The 17364-nt window shown below is 43.5% G+C and overlaps 4 protein-coding genes across 9 annotated transcripts; all 4 read left to right on the top strand.

Annotated features, from left to right (window-relative positions):
* Positions 1–611: 611 nt before the first annotated feature.
* LOC119331797 (protein GFS12) lies at positions 612–14840 on the top strand. Of its 6 annotated transcripts, XR_005160649.1 has the most exons (19): positions 613–934; positions 1173–1207; positions 2058–2129; positions 2219–4288; positions 4414–4741; positions 4859–5074; positions 5154–5226; positions 5302–5507; positions 6004–6066; positions 6179–6384; positions 6481–6592; positions 6676–7185; positions 7601–7887; positions 8288–8531; positions 8613–8686; positions 9006–9141; positions 9316–9486; positions 11377–11618; positions 14192–14840. XR_005160649.1 is itself a non-coding variant. In XM_037604972.1 (18 exons), exons 1-17 carry the CDS (start codon positions 791–793, stop codon positions 9469–9471), a joined length of 4932 nt encoding a protein of 1643 aa, XP_037460869.1. In that variant the 5' UTR covers positions 612–790; the 3' UTR covers positions 9472–9486; positions 14187–14839. The 6 variants fall into 6 exon arrangements, 5 of the variants coding, with proteins under 5 accessions (XP_037460869.1, XP_037460868.1, XP_037460867.1 ...); XM_037604972.1 differs by lacking the exon at positions 11377–11618 and having other exon boundaries at positions 612–934; positions 14187–14839; XM_037604971.1 differs by lacking the exons at positions 11377–11618; positions 14192–14840 and adding an exon at positions 10103–10245 and having other exon boundaries at positions 612–934.
* LOC119331799 lies at positions 10420–11241 on the top strand. The gene has a single exon (XM_037604974.1). The coding sequence runs from the start codon at positions 10565–10567 to the stop codon at positions 10922–10924; it is 360 nt and encodes a 119-aa protein (XP_037460871.1). The 5' UTR covers positions 10420–10564; the 3' UTR covers positions 10925–11241.
* A 220-nt stretch (positions 14841–15060) lies between the features above and the next one.
* LOC119332423 (RING-H2 finger protein ATL43-like) lies at positions 15061–15914 on the top strand. Its single transcript, XM_037605608.1, has one exon. The coding sequence runs from the start codon at positions 15069–15071 to the stop codon at positions 15591–15593; it is 525 nt and encodes a 174-aa protein (XP_037461505.1). The 5' UTR covers positions 15061–15068; the 3' UTR covers positions 15594–15914.
* On the top strand, positions 15860–17089 carry LOC119333579 (RING-H2 finger protein ATL43-like). The gene is made up of 2 exons (XM_037606431.1): positions 15860–15906; positions 16458–17089. The coding sequence occupies exons 1-2, from the start codon at positions 15860–15862 to the stop codon at positions 17047–17049; spliced, it is 639 nt and encodes a 212-aa protein (XP_037462328.1). The 3' UTR covers positions 17050–17089.
* Positions 17090–17364: the final 275 nt, after the last annotated feature.

Here is a 17364-nt window from a genome sequence, read left to right as displayed (position 1 = left end):
TGTCCACTCTCCTAAAGCAAAGAGAAAGAATGAAGGATGGTGCAGACCTCCCATGGGGGTTGTCAAGTTGAATGTGGATGCTTTTTTTTATCATGATCAACTTAGGGGCACAACGGGTGCTGTTATTAGAAGGAGACTTCATAGTAGGTGGTAACTGGAAGATTTAGTATTGTGCGGATGCTTTGACAGTGGAGGTGTTAGCATTCAGGTTTGGTCTGGAGGTGTTAGCATTCAGGTTTGGTCTACTGCTGACACAAAAGACAGGCTGCAATCGTCTCATTATCAATTTTGATAATATGAAAGCCATCGACACAATGAAAAACCGAGGATAGTCTGCGGGAGCGGCGGCTGCAATTTTCAAGGATTGTTTTTTATGGCCTCTGATTTTCCTCAAATCACTTTTAAACATTTGTAATAGAGAAGCGAATCAAGTAGCACATGAGTTTGCTAGGTTAGCAAAATGTTCTATGACTAGGGATTGAATAGAGGAGCCCATGGAAAATCTTGTAACTCTTCTGATAGACGATGTAACCATTATTTTAAATAGTAAAGTTCAAGTTGTTTTTCAAAAAAAAAACCCACAGTTTGGTTCTCTATTCTTTGCTTTGGTGAGGAATGACTCGAGCATAGAGGCACCTGTTCCTGCTTCTCTCCCTGCTCACGCAGAGCTGGTGTCCAGCCGCCGCCGGGTGCCCTCCGAGGCCGTCGACCGGAAGGCACTGCGCCGGGCTAAGCCGGGAGGCGAGGCTGCCTGTTGAACCTTCGAACCAGGCCGGCCTCGCCGTGGGCGATGGCTCGCTCGCCGGGGACGGGGGCGATGTGCCCCGATTGCCTGGAGCGGCACATCCGATCCGACCTCGCTGGTTCCGGACTCTCCTTCGTCCACGGCGTCTCCGACTCCCCGCTCCCCTTTGCCTCCTCCGCTGTCGTCCAGGTCCGTCGCCACTCCGTCTCCTAATTTCTCGTTATTCTCCTGTCCTGGATAATACGGTCTCTGAAGCTCGCGCCCAGTTCGAGCCACCTGCTCTTTCCGGTAAACATTTTAGCCAATCACCTTTATGTGTGCGTTTTAGTTCATTTTTGAGAAGCATGCTAAAGCCCTGTCCATGTAAGCTTGTAGAAGAGTTAATTATTGTACTTTAGGCATAATTCATGTGTTCTCTTCACTGCAGATGGCATCTGATGGACCCGACCAATGTATTGGGAGGTAAGCCTAGGCATTCTTGGTTTACTGTCATTTTCTCCATTTGATTTGGATATGAATCATACTGTAAGATCAGAATGTACATCCTATTAACTTGTTATGAAAACACAACTTTATACCTTAGTTAGATCGAGAGGGTAATTAAAATATGTACTTCTCTACATTTTTAAGTAATGGGTTTCTCTAAACTTGTAACCACACCAATACAAGTAGGTACTTGTCAATTGACGTATCCAACTGTAGTGATTCTACTTTTGATCTAATCAAAGCTACTGCGAACGTTTCTGTTGTACATTGGATTTTTTTTAGGAGGAGATACTGAGAATTAATGCCAGATACATGGAATAAATTTGTGTACTATGAAACGAAGTCTTGACAGTGTTGACAAGCCTTACAGTTTTGGAAACAAGAATAATGAGAAATTATATTCAATGGAAAGTAGTTGCAAAACTAGCCAACTTAATCATATGGATAATGTCATACTTTAACCATATGGATAGTGTCGTACTTTAGTCATATATGTAATCCCAGTAAACACTCATAAAACAAAGCAATAGCTAAAGCAAATTAACATTAGCACCTCCATGCAGTCCGTGCTTATCAGAGGTAGTGCTGTCGGATGTGATCTATTCTCGTGTCACATCGCTTTCTTTCTTCTCCCGCCATTTTCTTCACTACTACCGCTTCTACACATAAATCAAAGAAGCATTGTGGAATAGTGGCATTTCGTTAGTGGCTAAAATATTATTAGTGAAAGGGTTGCGGCAAAACCGGCAAACTCAACTATCAGTTTCCCCTTTCTTATAATTTGTTATTTTTATTTGTTAAAAAGTGACAAATATGTATCTTGCAGCCAGAAGACCTGTGGTTATTTTGTGTTGGTGGTACTAAATGGTGGTAAGACATATGTGGATACAAAAAAATGGTAAAGCTTCTTATCAAGTGTATTATGTACATCTCCAAAAGGCTTCTATGTTCAAGATATTACATGCTCCACATTTTTCATCCCTGCAGTGAAAACAACCCATTGGAGCAATCACTCATATTTAAAGATGATAATCATTGTGCTGTGCAAGCAGATTCCTCTCCTGGTATTGAACATATTGGAGATCTTCAAAGTTCTTCTAGCTCGAATAATCAGCAACTAATTGTAAACATAATCACCAAGTTAACTCCTGTTTACTATCTGGGCAGAGTCTCCACTACAGAAATTAGAGATCTTATGGCAAGTTATATGAATTTATCCATTGAACAGGATGTGATTGATTCACTAAATCTGTTGTGTGAAAACACCATCAGTGGACCAGCTGGTTTAGGTTTTCTCAGTTTTGTTGGATTTTCAGCATTTGATGATATACATCCTTCTGGGCTTGTGAGACACCCCAACATCTTACCTGTGTTAGGTGTTGTAGAATCATCTGATTGTTGCTACATGTTTCAACCAAAGGCTCCATACACTTTGGAGAACATCATGCACTACAGCCAAGAGGCATTGTGCTCAGATTGGCACATCAGATTTTTCATCTACCAAATAATGTCTGCATTGTCATATCTTCATGATTTTGGAGTTCATCACGGCAATCTGAAACCATCAACCATCTTGATGTCAGATTCTCTATGGCCTTATCTCAGCATAAGTGATATATCTCATGTTAAACAGAACTGGGGTTTTGGGGGACCTGAAGGTTCAACACCTAATTCATGCTGTGCTGAGGAGGATTGTTCTTCAAGATCAATTTTTGCTAGTTTCAATCTTCCATCATCCTTAGATTGGTCTTCTCACTTCAAACGATGGTGGACGGGTGAGTTGAGCAATTATGAGTACCTTCTTGTCTTGAACAAGTTAGCTGGTAGGAGATGGGGTGATCCAGCTTTTCATCCGGTGATGCCTTGGGTAATAGATTTCACAGTGAGGCCTGACGAAAATTCTGACATTGGCTGGAGAGACCTCACCAAAAGTAAATGGCGGTTGGCAAAGGGCGATGAACAATTGGATTTTACTTACTCATCATCTGATGTTCCATATCATGTTTCTGATGAGTGTCTCTCAGAGCTAGCAGTTTGCAGTTACAAAGCAAGAAGGCTATCAAAGTCCATCTTGAGGTCAGCTGTCCGCTCTGTCTACGAGCCCAACGAATACCCATCTAGTATGCAAAGGCTTTATCAATGGACTCCAGATGAATGCATCCCAGAGTTCTATAGCGATCCTTGGATTTTTGTCTCTCTTCATTCTGAAATGAGTAATTTGGCTTTGCCTTCCTGGGTGACCTCTTCGGAGGAATTCATTTGTCTTCACAGGGATGCCTTGGAGAGTGACCGAGTCTCACAACAACTGCATCATTGGATTGATATAACCTTTGGCTATAAACTTGCTGGAGAGGCATCTGTTGAAGCTAAGAATGTCATGTTGCCTCCCAGTGATCCATCAAGGCCTAAATCAATTGGGCGACGGCAACTTTTTACAAAGCCACATCCTAAGCGTCTTATTAGCACACCTCACTCAGCCTACCACAATAAAGTGGAATCTTGTGCAAGATGCCAAGGAAAAGGAAGTAACTCAACTACTGATCTATTGTTAAATGACTGTAATTCCCCAAATATGTTTTCACAAGTTGACTATTTGGAAGAGTTTGAACAAGCAACATTATTTATGGAGCTTCAACACCATTTGAATCCAATATACAGTTACTCTAACACTGCTGCTTCTTGTTGTTCATCAGTCAAATATCCCAAGAGCCAATTTTCAGATCAGGAGGTATTGCAACCTGATAGTGTATTATCGGTGGTGCCTGATTTTGATTTTGGCTCCTATCTTGAATGCTTTGAGTCTGATGATAGTTCTTTTATTGGTTATCAAGAGCTGTTGCGCTGGAAGCAAAGGTCTTGTTCTGTTATTGAGCATCATGCAAATGATATATTTTCAATAGGGTGCATGTTAGCAGAAATCTATCTGCACAGACCACTTTTTGATGCTTCCTTGCTAGCTGCATATAAAGAAACTGGTATGCTGCCAGGAGCACTCCATGAATTGCCTGTTCATGTCCGTTTGCTTGTTGAGTCATGCATCCAAAGGCAATGGAAAAGGTAACTTAAATAATTATGTCTGATGTTTATATTTGTAGTTTAATACCCTGCACATTGGTGATGTTTTTCTTAAATTTACAAGCAGAAACTGTTTGAATGTTTTTGAATTTTGTGATCTCTTGCAGGAGGCCGTGTTCAAAGCATCTTCTGGAGTCACCATATTTTCCTCCATCAGTTCGATCCGCATATATGTTTCTTGCTCCACTTCAACTTCTGTGTACATCTGGAGACCACCTGAAGTATGTTACTAAGCTTGCAAGTGCAGGGACACTTAAAGCCATGGGAGAATTTGCTGCTGAAGTGTGTGCACCTTACTGCCTACCTTTTGTTTCATCATCTGGGTTGGATGTTGACACCGAGTCTTGTTTGCGTCTGCTTAAAGAGTTTTTGAAGTGCTTGAGTGTCCAAGCAGCTAAGAAACATATTCTGCCCATCATTCAGAAAATCTTACAGGCCGGTTAAGACACATCAGTGGGGAAATTTATCTTATATTTTCTTTCATTTCAAGGTTCTGGTCTTTGCATATGTGTCTTTGTTCTGATGAGTCATTTCTGCTGGTTGTTGCTACAGGCACCAGAATATTCCCATCTGAAGGTTTCTCTCCTTCAAGATTCTTTTGTCCGAGAGTTATGGAAAAAATTGGGAAAACGAACCTATATTGAGAAGGTGCATCCGTTGGTCATAGCAAACTTACACAATTCACCTAACAAGATCACTGCATCTTCTGCATCCATTGTTTTAATTGGTTCAAGTGAGGAACTAGGAATACCAATCACTGTTCATCAGGCAAGTCTCAGTGAACACATTGTCTTGGTGTACTGCACTGACACCATCCTTCACTGATTAATGTGTCCATTTTATGCAGACAGTTTTACCACTAATCCACTCTTTCGGCAAAGGTTTATGTGATGATGGAATTGAAACTTTGGTCAGGATAGGTATCCCAGTTAACACTGTCTCCTTGTGGTGAAAATGTTTGTTCTTTGGTCGGTGCTTGACGTTATTCATAATAGGTGGACTTCTTGGGGAAAGTTTTATTGTCAAGCAAATTCTCCCCTTGCTGAGGAATGTTATACTTTTTTGTATCGACTCCTCCAAGGTGACTAAGCCAGAACCACAGCAGAGTTGGAACTCTTTTGCTCTGATTGATGGCTTATCTGCGTTGGAAGGCCTTGTATCAGTTCTTCCTGTTAAGGCAGTTCTCAGGGAGCTTCTCCAGGTATTTTAGTGAAAAAAACTAAGTTTGGTGAATAAATATAATCATTGGTGAAAATGGATATATTTTGAGTTCTGTTAGAGCTTTGCTAAATTGGAACATATATTTTCAAAAGTGAGCACAAATCAAATTCCGATATAACTCTACTTTAAGCACAACTTTGATGACTACCAGATACCAATCATCATATCTTAATTACACTTTTTTGGGGGGTTTCATGTACAAGTCAATATGATATAAAAAAATTATAGCAAGAATTCAGTACATTACAATATTTAAATGAACTTGCACACGATGTCCCACCATTGATAAATTTGAATTCAGGTTTATAAATGCATCATTTTGTTAGTTTAAATTTAGATGCTAATTCCTCTTTCATTTTATTGAATTATATTATTACTTTCTATAGATAATGACCTGGCCATGAAATTCTTACGTTTAAATTGGCATATATGTCAAATTAAATGTGTACTTACTCCTACCTTGACCGCATTTACAGGACCAAGTCTGTCTTCATATAAAGATTCTTATGCTGATCCATTTGGACCTTGATGTGATTCAGGCAATAACTCTTCACTGACAAAGTGACATGATTTTCTTGTACTAGTTCTCTCTCAATAACACTCCTTCAAATTCATTTGATCGAGTTAATTTGCTTGCTTTCTATTAATTAGGTGGCAGCTACTGCATTTGTTGACCTTTGTCTACGAATTGGACCAGATAATACCGTCATACATGTTTTGCCACATCTAAAAGAGCTTTTTGCTGAATTGGCCTTTTTTCAAGACTCTTCTGCTGTTAGCCTTCCTACAAAAGGGTTAAAAATCTCAGAAAGAAACAAAAGTGAGACGATTAAAATGGAATCTAGAGTTGATCTCGTGTAAGTAGAAACATGTATTTTTCTGTTGTTACGTTGTTTGGTATAAGTAATTATACACGCTTCATTATATTTACTTATTGAAGGTAGCTGTTGTAGGTTGTTGCTATATCCTTTCTTGGCATCACTTGTTGGAATAGAGAAGATCCGTGAATACTGCTCTACATGGTTTCTATTGGAGCAGTCTCTTCAAAGGTTGTACAATTGGAAGGTATGTGAAAAGCTGCCTTGGTTCCTATTGACCGGTGAGATTTGTGTTTTCCTTCTTATTTGACTAGCTGTGCTTTCTTTCAGTTTGAGCCTTCCAGTAAATGTTCTATAAGTGGTGAAAACATGAAAACTCAAAGGTTTCAGCCTGGCAATGACACCTCGTCTGAGGTTGTTCCAACAGACCTTTTTAATGGGGCAGGGTCGTCTGTGTCTCAATCTCAAATCCCTAAAACTGGTTGGATGGCAGCTTCCAAGCACAGATTTAGGCTCGAGCATGGGTCATCTAGTGACAATTTGTCTGCATCAACTTCTGGAAATCAGCCGTGGTTTTGGTTCCCTTCTCCTGACAGTAGTTGGGGCGTACCAGATCTTCTTGGACGCAGTAGCGGTTTGAAGGATGAACTTCCATGGAAGATCGAAGCTTCAGTCCTTTACTCAGCCCGTGCACACCCTGGGGCTCTGCGGTCATTAGAAGTCCATGATGATGAGTGCACGATTTTTACTGGGGGAGTTGGACCTGGTTTTAAAGGAAGTATACAGCGTTGGGAGTTGGCCAACATGAATTGCACATCTGGATATTACGGGCATGAAGAGGTCAGTTTCTCTTGCTACCTTCATATGACTTTCTTTTTTGCTATTATTGTTGGATGGTTCTTATTTTCTGAATGAAACACAGTTTGTATAGACCATGTAGTGATGTTTAGCTTAGTGTCTGAAATATGGTGCTCTGATCGTTTAGTGGTTATGTTTGCTGTGATGAAACAATAAATCACTATAGGGTAATATCACTGAGAGGACGGTGTTCTTTCAGTAAATGCCGATTGATTTCTAGCTCAACTGTTCTAATAGTATTAGATTCTATACCATATATTGGATTGCTTGATCTTGCTTGCATTTCTTCTGCGTTTGAACTCATTGATGTACTCTTTGTAAGTTAATTTCACCCCCTAGATATAGCGCTTTATCAATACATTCCAACAGTTCATTTTCTGATATTTTATTTACATAGGTTGTCAATTCCATCTGTATCCTGTCAATTACTGGAAAAGTAGCTTCTTGTGATGGCACGATTCATATTTGGAATGGGCAGACAGGAAAGCTCATAGCAGCTCATACCGAGTCATCAACAAGCTTTCCGCCGCAAACTGCATCTGTTGAACAGGCAAACATGCTTAATCAGGACGCGCTCTCAGGTGGAATATTGTCGAATGCATTTCGTGGTAGCTTGTATACGACCATGCATTACATGGCATCTGAAGATAAACTTGTTGCTGGCATGGGAAATGGATCTATCAGGTATACACTTTGTCATCTGTTTGTTGGATTTGGTCATTTTATTATGTTTCTAACTTACGTTGAAAATATACTGAAAATATACTTCCTACTATTCTACTGGGTAAGTGTATGGGTGATCACTGCCGTTCCACTTCATTATTTATGTTCACAATTTTGACTATGTTTGGTAGTGACATCTGAAACAAAATAGGGAGAATATCTACTTCACTTAACCAGGGCATTGTTATGTGAGCTTGGAAGCATTGTTAGTTTTTGTTGTTAGAATCAGTAATGCAAGTTAGAACATATTTCTTTCTCGCTGCAACTCACTGTTATTTCACTGTTATTTCACTGTGTTTCTACCTCACTACCGAAGAATTTGTCCACTATTGAACTGCACATTGATTGAGTTAAAATGCAGATTTATTGATATCTCTCGGGATCAGAAGCTGCATTTATGGAAGAGCGATTCGGCTGAAATCTCCTTCTCATCACTCGTGTCAGCTATTTGCTCGTCTGGCTCAGACAAGCCGAGGAATGGAAGCCTATTGGCTTCATCATCCTGGATTGCAGCAGGTCTAAGCTCTGGTTATTGTCGATTACTTGACGAGCGTAGTGGAAAAATCATTGCAGTTTGGCGAGCACATGATGGTCACATTACGAAGGTATGCCATCCATCATAGGGCAAAACCATGAGCAATTGTTATTCTGGCATCTGATGGGTTCCTTTTTATTTGCGCATAAAGTTGGCATCACCAGAGGACCACTTGATTGCATCTAGCTCCCTTGACAAGACTCTTCGAATTTGGGATCTAAGAAGGTATTATTCTTTGACTGCAACAATTCATTGGTTGTATTACCTATTTTGGTATGACATGTTCTCCATTCTCTTATTGTATTACTGCAGTATACAATATTTTCTTGCACTATTTGTGTTCTCAAACTTTCTTGATACATGACTATCTTGTTTGGGCCATAGTGATAGTGATAAGATTATGTTATATCACACTGAATCCACAATTTCATAGAAGCAGCAGTTTGATTCTCAACTTTGGATATACGCATATATCTTATTGCTTATGATTTGTTTCCAGTTTAAACTTTCTTAGTTTCTTAAAGTCTTGTGCGCAATGTGACAGGAACCTATCAGTCCAGTCAAACATTTTCAGAAGCCATTCAGATGGCATCTTTGACTTCTCTGTTTGGGGTCAAGACCTGGTATCAGTGTCAAGAAACAAAATTGCACTTACTTCCCTATCGAGACCAACAAGTGAGGTATGTACTTTCTCCTCTTGACCACATTCACCACCACGCTCTTTTGCAAACTTTACTATTTGGAGCAGCAGTGCAGCCTCTTTTGGAATTTCACATACCATATGAATTGCAAGTCCACTCTGTTCCTGCCGAAGTAACTGTTGGTACATTTTGTGAAAAAAAAAATCCATGCAGATCGGACATCAGCAGCTCGTACTTCAGAACTTATATTCGACTGACAGAGGAGTAAAATATAAAAACATGTCTGTTCTTTCGGCTATTTCTGTGCTTCCTTTGTCAAGATTGTTTGTCGTTGGAACAGAAGATGGTTTTCTCAAAATCTGCCACTAGATGGTTCCAGTAGTGGTAATCATCTTTCCCTTGTATCGACTCAAATATTTTAGCAGTGCCTCTCTCATTTCTAAAATTCTAGTGGTGCCTTGCTCATAGTTTTTGTTTACTTCAATTCGCCAGCAGACACTACAGGTTACAGGATACATATGTAGCCAAATTTACTGTTGTAAAATTCATGGCTGAGTATAAGCTTCAAGTTTTGTCTAATCTTTTCCCTTGCAATTATGCAATAACACATCGCTATATATTACTTGAACTTTCTAGCTTTGTTGTTCTAGTGAAGCCGAAGCTTGTAGCTCTCACTCTTTGCTCTAGTTTGTTGCACCGTATGGTTTTGCTTGCCCGGTTTTGGACACAATGTATCCAAATTGTAGTTGGCAAAACCTGATCAACGCTAGGAAAACTTGTCAGTATGTATCACATACATTTGTTGTACTGGACTCTGGAGTCTGGATCACTCTTCTAATAAATCATTTCTTGTTAACCGTGAAGCCATCTTCTACCCCTTGAGTTGAGATCTGTTCTGAAACCTGCCTGTCCTTTATTGGAGAAATGTTACAGTGTTGTCTGTCGATTTCCTATTGGTTTGTTCTGCCACAAAGCTGAGGATGCCTTGAATTTGCTGCAGACGTACCTGACATGGATCATGGGAGCTTAAATGTGGGTAGTTGGGTAGTTGTGGAGGAAGAGTAAATTGGAGCTTGGTTCCTGTTACAGTCGTGATATGAATGCTCTCGTTTACTGCAGTCTGAGGCCTTGCAACCCTCGGTATGCGCACCCAGGCCACTGTACACCCAGCATCAGATATGAACATAAGTTCAGTATGTCAAGTCTTAGCTTTATGAATTATGATCTTAACTCAAGCTAGAAGTACACCAACAGAGTAAACATGTATGGTCCCATGGAGATCTGCGGTCCATGTTTTGGTTTGACCGTAGCCAAAACCTTTGGAGCCACTGGCATAGCTACGCTCACTGGCAGGTGGGTCCTGCCGCAAAGAAACACAAGTTAGGCCCACCTTTCAGTTTCAGTCACAGCCACCGCAACGATCATGCACAGTACACTACACTAGCGGTTATAAAAGAGGGGGATGTGCAACTTGCTCTTGGCCAAACCAGATGGTCGGCAAGCAAAAGCAGTAGCAACAATGGAGAGACGTAACGGCGTCAGCGCGAGCCTTGTTCTTGGCCTCCTGCTCGCCACCACCGTTGCTTGCCATGGTGCGAGGGACATCCCAGCAACTGAGCCCGAGTCCTACCGTCCCCAGAACGTCTTTGGGTTCGGTGGTTTCTACCCTGGCCCGTCGGTCAACTGGGTGTTTCCGGGGCCAAACGGCGTCACGCCACAGGTAGGCTTCGGCGGGATGCCGGGCTCTAGCTCCTTCCCTGGCACTGGTGGCTCGTCCGGCAGCAGTGGCGTGGTCGGCATTCATGGTGCTGCCAATCCCTGATCGTGTTGTTGTCTGTCTTGGTGTCTTGATGTTTAAGCTTTTGCTCTTGAGAGCTACGCAGGTGCAGCATTCTACCGTGGTGGTAGAGAGTAAGCTTCTTGCTTGCTCTAGTTTAGCAGTATTGTGTTATGGCTTATGTGTTGTGTGTTGTTTTCAAGTGATCTGTGTCCCGTGTCTTTGTAAAAGACTTGTTCTTGGTTGTTATTTAACCTTGTGTACTTCTTAGAGGTTGTATTGCTGTCGTGGGTTCGAAGTCCCATTGCTGTAACTTTGATTTGGAGAGTGAGGATTTGAACCCATGAGCTGGATCACCACAACCTTGTCCTGTGTTCCGTGTCTCGTCTCTTTAAGTATTTCCGTCATTCTTCTCAGTGTGCTTTCAGTTTATTATGTTGTTGATTAAATGCATTTCCATATCTTTGTTCTTGTTTATTTTCTGTGACCATTCATAGGTTGGTTCAACTTGCGGCATCATCTTTAGTTATGGACATTGGTTAAGCACCTGGAAGACTACAGCCAGCCAGTTATAATTGATAATTGTTGCTCAGTGATAGGTCCCAGCTTGTTTAGAATATTCGAACTTTTTTGCGTCAAGTTTATGGCCTTTTCCCCTCCTTTTCCTTATGAATGGCTGGTTCTCTTATCTACTACAAATGCCGAGAGGTTGTAATGGGAACCGTTGAAGATCTTCCAAGTAAACTAACCACTACTTGTACTTACATCATTTTCTTTGTTGAGATGCTAGTCTTCCTGTTTGATATATGCACTGATTATATCACACTCATGTTCATGTAGCTAAAAGTCTAAAAGTACCTCTGTAATTGCTAGTGGCCCTTGATGCTAATTTCTTTGAATGTGAATATGATGTCTCATTTGGGCCTGAACGAAGTATAAGAAGGGCAAGTCAGCTTTTAGCATTTAAGCCGATTAGTTTCCATTACTAGTTCTCTTCAAGAAAAATGCTCCCGATATTAGTTTAACTACTACTAAATATTTCTTGAGATGACAATTCAGTTGCCATTTATTAGCATAAATTTAAGAGTCCAAATAGAGGGGCATCTGTTTCTTGTGCCCAAAACAAAGCCGAAAATACGGCGGTGAATGTCATTGTCAGATTAGGAGTAGTTCTTGAAGAATCCCGCTTGTATGAAAACTGGAGATAGTCAAGACTGGAGCTCAAAGCTGAAGAAAATAGGTTGTAAACAACTTTGACCACAGCTATAGAATAAAACTCAGCATTATGTGCACATGTTTGGGCTCAAAGTTTCCGAGAGCTATGACCAGAATATCATTATCTGGAATTGACGGCATTGATGTTGCCCTCCTTTTGCTTATTGTCATACCTAATTAGCAGCAAGGATCTCAAAGACTTGTGATATTTCTATGGACCTGCAATCTTATTCACATTGAGGTTGATGTGAATAAAGCCAGTAGTTTTCATCTGTTTACCGGAGGTGATTGGTTAATGTAGCTACCGGGCGGTAACCGAAAATACCGCATGGTAACCAAAACCCGATTCCGACGCGCAACATTGTAAAAAGAACTTTTATCTGGCATTATTACAAGAAAACTAAACAGACAGAACAAAGCAGAAAACTGGACAATTTTTTCTTTTCCTTGAGTTGTTCTATATGTCTGTTTTTCTTTTATTCTTGTCAAAGCAATGACCTAAGCATAGCGTTTATCGAGTTACTAGAGACCAGTCCACAACTGCCACTAGCTTGTCGCTAGTTCAGTGAATTCACCAGAGTCGGGGTCATTGTTAAGCTCAAGACCAGTACAACCTTTGTTTATGACCCTGCAGCTGAGCCGTATCTTAACCATGGACTTAACAAACTTGCTCTTCCATCTCTTCTCGCTTTTGACAGACTCGTCAACCGATGCTCCCAGATTTGAGTTTGTGAGCAATGCCTGGTCTGACGTGAACAGGCCTAGGTTGTTTGTCAGACCCACATAATACTTGTTGTCAAGCATCGTCGGGGACTCGGGGTAAGATCAACCTGGCAGTTAAACAATCATTATAGACATAGATACTAGACTAGATGCATACCACAAGGCCCGAAAGGAAAATGTCTGAGATCTAGCGATAGTTCTGAACACCATCATACCTGACTGGTGTTGCTGAAGCCATATAGGATCTTTGTAAGGACGAGCAATGCGAGACGCCTATGGTGTGTGCACGAGAGAGGATGACCATGTCCTGAGCTGTGAGGTCCTTCAGGTGAAGTCGCCAACCAGCTCAGAAGCTGTTGAGAGTGGTGACTAGTGAGGGTAGGTTGTTGAGGGCATTCTGGTCAGTGGACGTCCTGCCGTCGCGGCGCCCAGCAGGCACCTTGTAAGTAACATTTCCTCCTAGCGTGATGCTGTCGTGGGCGGCGAAGGCAAGGATGTCCACGCATGAGACTGTCTTGGGGCATTGGGCTTTGATGGCCTTCTTTGCAGTTTCAGTTACCTCGAACCCACGGAGGCTGGGTTTGTTGGGAATGACGTCTTTCTCAGAAGTTTTGTTTGCCGTCGAGTCAATTCGGATTCAGGACTGAGCCATCACAAACCTGTTAGCATATGGTAATTGTGTTTTATAACAGTAGATCACCTCGCAAATATTTGTTTGAGTATGAACGTGGGCATTAGATTTGATGATAGACATATATGCTGGTTGCTCTTTTGCATTTTGTTAACATGCATGTTTCTTGTTGGTATATACAAAAGCAGTGTTGACTGATCAATATTGCATATTGCATATCAGCTTTATCTTTTTGGGCCATATGCTGGCTAAATGCAAATTTGCATACAAATTGAGACTTTAACGAGAATGCGTGCCACAAACCAATCTTTGCCTGTGTGTTGGGAGTTTTTGACAGATCAAATACCCTTACCTCCGCGATGGGTCTGAGGTGCTTTGGTGGCAGCACGAACTAGTCAACGATAGAAATAATTATCAGCCTGCAGTTGCGGCTAGCTTGAAAATAATACTTACACGATCGCTTTATGCTATGTGCTTATGTTGATTATAAAGGATGGTACCGTCTTTTCTGCTATGAGAAAGGTGTTTGTAACTCATATTTGTTGTAGTTTCTACGTTGTGCATATGTGACAACAAATAGATGTTCCTGAGTACTTTACTCTAGCTTCTACGTATGTGGCATGCTGCAGAATCGATACTTTTCCTGCAGTTCATAATTCAACTAGGGGTGCAAAGAAGGAATCCTATTGGTTGTTACCGTGAACATACATACAACTCATGCTTACCTTATGTTGATAGTGCAGGTATAGGAAAGTATATGCCGTCTACATGCCTTGACAAAACAGTTGTGGAAGCGCAGGCGACACCAGTGATTGTTCTTGAAGGTTGCAGGTGACTGCCTGCTTTACCAGGTTCTCTGCTGATGGGCAGCTCTTGCTGTAGAATCCGACTTCCGAGGTGAAGAGCAGGCACTTCATGGAAAGGGAGCTCATTTCAGTTGCTTGTGTCTCATGGGTTTATATAGCAGACCAGGGTGGTTTTGCGGTCGAAATGGAAGGGCATGTCTGTCAACAGGGGTGTAAAAGCTCGGTGCTGCACAAGTGGTGCCATTTGCTTGCTTCTCTGCTTTGTGGCCATATCGACATGCTCCCTGACCCTGAGTTCGTGTTTGGTTTATGACTTTGTAAGTTGTAACCTAGTCTATTTACAGAGGTATTGGATGGCGCTAAATCTCGGTTGGTTTGCTTCGGTTGTAAAAGCTCGGTGCCTGTTGCAGGACCAGAGTAGAGATCCGGTTCAGCTCAAGATCGTGTGTAAACGGAAAGTGAGGCGAAGCCGACCGGTCTCGCGTCTACAAGGAAAAAAACAGCTTCTTCTATTTAACCTGCTGATCTCCAACACCACATAATTCACAGGAACGGGAACGGCCTTGGCAACGTCAGCTTAGCGCCACCGCCCAGTTACCCTAGCGTGCAAGCGAGGCGAAGCCGTGCCGAGTCCCCTGATTTCCCCTTCGTTTCGCAGGGAAAAATAATAATTTGCTTCAACGTCGGCTGTCAGTTTGTCCACGGGGTCAGTTTCCATGAAGTTGCGCTCCAACATGATAATTTGCTTCAATCAAGATTATAAAACCAGCAGACAACGGTAGAGTTGGTTTGCAGTTTTGCTACACACGCACCGATGGCTCGGTGGCCGCCGGGCTTCCCCGGCTTCTCCCTCCCCCCGCCGGCGTGGCCATACCGTCCTTCCATGCCGCCGCCGCCGCCGCCGTCCGGCGGTTCGTCTCAAGGCAGGACCGTCGCCGGCACCTTCGGCGGCCTCGTCGCCTGCCTGCTCGTTGGCCTCGCCGTGTGCAGCCTCTGCAAGAGGCGTCGCAGCAGCCGCGCACGCGCCGCGGCAGCGGCTCCGACGCAGAGCCTGCCGGAGAGCGGCGGCGTGCGGCAGCTTCACCGGGCATGCGCCGCCAGCCCGACGGCCGGGCTCCCGGCGTTCACGTACAGCCTGTCGGTGAAGCACAACGTGGCGGGCGGAGGGGAGGATGCAGCGACGTGCTCGGTGTGCCTCGGCGCGCTGCAGGTCGGCGAGACGGTGCGGCTGCTGCCGGCGTGCCTGCACCTGTACCACGCCGAGTGCATCGACCCGTGGCTGGACGCGCACTCGACGTGCCCGCTCTGCCGCTCCGACACCGACCCGGCCGCTGTCTAGCTAGATGCACATTTTGACGGGTGTTAGTTTGCTGGATTGATTTTGCTTGCTGTATATATTCAGAAATACGTCTACTCAGTTGTCTGGGCAACATAAGACAGGAATCTTCAAATGATGCATCTGTCCTATTTGCAAGTATTTGTGGACGTCCTCAGGGTCATTTGGTCTCCAATGTCTTGTCTTGAAGATCTCACTCTCCCGGCTTTGTCTTTGTGGAAACCTTCGAATTATACGGTTCCCCAGTAGAACTGTTGAGATCGTCCGCAATGGCTTCGCCCAACCATATGAAAGGGGACCTTTATAAATGTCACACGTACGATACAAACACATGGCAACTTTGAACGTTTTTTATAATAAATACAGTGACGCGAGGATGGCAATTTTAGTTGTCAAGCATGGCAACTTCCTTTTCGAATGACAAGTTTTAGTATTTTTTAGTTAGTTTTTTCTTTTCGGATGGTAGTTTTATTTAGTTGTAAAAAACGCCATGACCGGAGTGCTTCGTGCCACAAGTGTGACACTTATCATTTGGGCTGAAATAAGGATCATGTGTGTGTCATTATGTAGAAGGGATGCAATTTTCGCTTCTAATTGGACTTGGGTATGTCCGTAGTTCACCTACACTCGCACCTTTCCTCCAGCCTGAGCGAAGCCCATGACATAGACAGCAGCAGTGCCACGACGTCGCTTGGTATCGTGCCGCGATTTCCCTTCCATTAAACGCGCATTTGACAATGAATCGGCAATCAATTAACTAACCCCTTTGACCACAGGCTTGCAAGTAGGAGTGGTTGATTTTATCCGCTTATAATTCTTCCCCGACAGAGTCTGCTTATACTGCTTAAACCATACCACAAGCAACAGTTGCGCACGACGAGCATCAGTGGCTCAATCGCCCCCGGGCTTCGTCCCCATTGTCACCTCTCCCCCTCCACCGCGGTGGCCATTCCATCCTTCACTACCGCCGCCGCCGTCCAATGCTAGGCCATCGTCTACCCAAGGCAGGATACTGGCCGGCCTCCTCATCGGCGTCGTGGCGTGCTTGATCGTGTTCACCGCCGTGTGCACCCTCTGCAGGGAGTACCGCGACCGCCGCGCTCGAGCCGCGGCCGCCGCTTGGCGGTGGCCCGTGCCGGAACGCAATGGCGTGCGCGTCGTTGGCGAGCGGCAGCTTGGCCGGGCCTACGCCGCCAGCCCCACGGCCGGCCTCCCGGCGTTCACGTACAGCCCGTCCGTGAAGCGCAACATGACGGGCGGCGGGGAGGAGGAGGCGGCGACGTGCTCGGTGTGCCTCGGCGCGCTGCAGCTCGGCGAGACGGTGCGGCTGCTGCCGGCGTGCCTGCACATGTACCACGCGGAGTGCATCGACCCCTGGCTGGACGCGCACTCGACGTGCCCGGTCTGCCGCTCCGACACCGGCCCGGCCGCGGGCGTCGGCCGGCCACCGTCTGTTTAGGTTTTTCCGTGGAGAGGTGTATGGTGCGTGCTGCTTTAGATATTCGTGTACCAGTTTGTCTAATTCACATCTAGATGTTTTTTAAGGATGTCACATCTAACCTTCCACAAGTATATAATGCATCAACAAGAAACAAAAAAACTAGGACAAAAAAAATAGACCACAAACAGAGTGAAAATCAGTTTAGATGTGACATAACTATGTCACATCTAGATGTGTCCTAGAGAGACCCTTCGTGTACTATACACGCTGTACATATTTGGCTTCCTTGCATGTAAAAATGGTATATTTTGCTTATTTGTTACTCCCTTCATC

The sequence above is a fragment of the Triticum dicoccoides genome, chromosome 7A (genome assembly GCF_002162155.2).
Source record: "Triticum dicoccoides isolate Atlit2015 ecotype Zavitan chromosome 7A, WEW_v2.0, whole genome shotgun sequence".
In the NCBI taxonomy this organism is placed as follows: domain Eukaryota; kingdom Viridiplantae; phylum Streptophyta; class Magnoliopsida; order Poales; family Poaceae; genus Triticum; species Triticum dicoccoides.
This window is presented reverse-complemented; position numbering and strand designations above follow the sequence as displayed.